The sequence below is a fragment of the Penaeus chinensis genome, chromosome 24 (assembly GCF_019202785.1).
Source record: "Penaeus chinensis breed Huanghai No. 1 chromosome 24, ASM1920278v2, whole genome shotgun sequence".
Lineage (NCBI taxonomy): Eukaryota > Metazoa > Arthropoda > Malacostraca > Decapoda > Penaeidae > Penaeus > Penaeus chinensis.
In genome coordinates this window covers 9,301,947-9,304,652 of record NC_061842.1, presented here as the reverse complement: position 1 = coordinate 9,304,652, position 2,706 = coordinate 9,301,947, and the positions used below count along the sequence as shown (strand labels likewise).

General features: G+C 30.2%; 1 protein-coding gene across 4 annotated transcripts in view; it reads right to left on the bottom strand.

Moving 5' to 3' along the window:
- Window positions 1-607: 607 nt before the first annotated feature.
- The window catches only part of LOC125038152 (rhomboid-related protein 3-like), a 7,369-nt gene continuing 5,270 nt past the window's right edge, over window positions 608-2,706 (bottom strand). For 2 of the 4 annotated variants that reach the window (XM_047631489.1, XM_047631488.1), the window contains exons 5-6: window positions 2,051-2,193; window positions 609-1,510 (exon numbers count right to left, since the gene is read on the bottom strand). In XM_047631489.1, coding sequence (XP_047487445.1) covers window positions 1,273-1,510; window positions 2,051-2,193 — 381 coding nt within the window. In that variant the 3' untranslated portion in view covers window positions 609-1,272. Of the gene's footprint in view, window positions 1,511-2,050; window positions 2,194-2,706 lie in introns of all 4 variants that reach the window. The other 2 variants (XM_047631485.1, XM_047631486.1) reach the window with 2 other exon arrangements.

Below are 2,706 nucleotides of genomic sequence, written 5' to 3'. Positions count from 1 at the left end.
TCTCTTAATAGTATTTTTTAAGACTGTGTATTGTACAAATGGACAGAAATATCAAAGTTCTACTGTCCAAGAAAGTAATGGCAACATTCACACATTAATTATGGCAAAATCATGTTACATCTATAAGATTCCTCAGTCATACAAAGTTAACACAAAAAATAACAAAAAATATTATAGATTCTACAGGGTCAGTATTCTACAACCTATGCTCTTTAAATAGCAAAATAAATAAACTGAGATAATGTATATCCTTTAGAAAAAGATGCTATAATACACTATAATAGAAACTATAAATTATATTTATATAATGTGGAGATTTGGTCTCATTTGATATTGCAGGTATGAAAGTACAACTTCATATTTTGGTTACAGGAAAATGTGAGATTCAAAACTGTAATTCATATTTAAATGAAATACTTTTAACATCATTCGTATCTGCAGATTAACAACCATTGATAACACCATTATACATTAAATATATACCAAACTATGTTTATGAAAATATAGATCAAGTAAAATATATAAATATATATATATATATATTATATATATTATATATATATATTATATATATATTTTTTTTTTTTTTTTTTTTCTTTTTTTCCCCGCCCTTTCTTTCTTTCTTTTCTTTTCTTTTTTTTAACCTAAAGATATCTGAATATGAGGTCTGTTTTCTAATTATATTTTTTGTATGTTATAGGGTTGCTATACAAGGATGAGATACAAGGGGTAGGACTGACTTGAGTTTCTAACTAAATACTAATGAATGTATCTATAAATTGGGATTCAATATTCAAAAAGCTATAATCATACTTACCATGAACAAATACAGCTTACTTTCAACTTTTTTTTCTTTTATTCTCTAAGATAATAATGCATGATATGAAAATACACAATAACACTATGTAATATACATGAAAATTATTGTTATTCATGTCTTTAGAATAATACTGTTTAAATCAGTGTCAGTGGGTGATATCCTATTACATCCTCCAAAAAATTGTTTATTCAGAGACACATGGGACATCTTAGATGGAGAGCCATCAACTAATCACCATTGGCTGCACCATGAGACAGCTCAAAGTAATTGGCTAATGGGCATGAAATGCTGGTCCCACTCTCCATCTAAGGTGTCCCAAGTGTCTCTGAATATTAGCATATGTCCTGATCATTGGGATGAGCTTTCAAGAGCCCAACCATAAGCCAGACAATTGCCCATTTGCAGGGAAGTGAACACTAACATTCTTTATCAAAAGTTAATGGGGTTGATATCTATGTGGGAGTAGATGTTTGCTGTTTCTTTTCATAATGAGAGAAATTATATGGTCTTTGTTTGTGCAACCAAAACCTGTACAATAAACTCACATGTGGATCAAACATAGAAGCAGCTAGAGATCCAGCAATAACTCCTGCAATGTACAGGATGAGAAGTCGCCACCAGCGGTGAACCATCTCCAATGGAATGCCCACAAACAAAGCCACCATTACATTTGACAGCAGATGGACATAACTGGAAAGAGACAGAACAGTATAATTCCAGTTCACAAACCTGTTATTGAAAGATTCCTCTCTTAGCTCATACTTATCCAGTAAGTATGTCTGCATGTCTATATACATTTCCTCAATCAGATGCAAAGGGGTAGATATATAACAATGATGGATAACTGGCTATTTGCAATTCTTGAGATTACATACCATGGTGGTTAAATCACAGGATAAGCAAAAGAATTAATTTTACTAATAATGTATAATCAAAAATCAATAGAATTCCTATTTAATGTGTATAATATACAAACAGTTTTTTTTTCTCTTTAAATATGGTGGAATTTTTTTGTAATAACCTATAAATATAACATTGGCAAATATATATGAAACATGAAGGTTAGCAACTGAGCTATACATACCTTAGAGACCAAGTATAAAAAAAATCATAAGAAACTCCTTTAATTTCTATTTTGAAGAAATAAAGGATCAATTCAAGCTGTATTAAAGAACTCTTTTCTTAATGGGTAAGGTAAAGAAAAGAAAAAAGAAAAAAGTTCCTACATACCCAGCATGAAGGAACATGTAAGAGATGAATCTCCAGGCCTCCAGGCGTCGTTTCGGATCATAAATCAGAGGAGATTTCCATGGGACAGGGGAATATGGACCAACATTTCCCATATTCACAGCATAGTATATAAATACACCTACCTATAATTGCAGAAAATAGTTTCTTACACTTAAATAATATTGATTACAAATAAATATAAAAAATCATTTTTCTTACTCCTCAACATGCCCAAGTCTATAAAAGCTCCAACAGTTATAGAACCAGAAAATAGGTATGGAATATATAAAGATACTGTCAATATGAACTACTAACAAATCTCCAAATTTTAGCTCTCTAAAATAAACAATTTTCAAGCTTTTATACTATTGACAATATCCACTGGTGCTGGGTACATGTACTGTGGTCTTGTTTCATTTAGTTTACATATAAATAGCTTCACTAGAGCTTTGTCACAAAGGAGTTGCTTTGATCTCAAATGTTTAAACCATTCCTTGAATTTCAAAAAGAAAGGTTTTTTTATCTATTGTTAATACCATTATCATTATATCAATAACATTTATAATAAAAAAAAAATTAGTTTCAGAGGCCTAGTAATTGACTCCCTGGTGACTAAGCATTCCTTGAGTTATCTTCATTAAACAAAATTAATAATA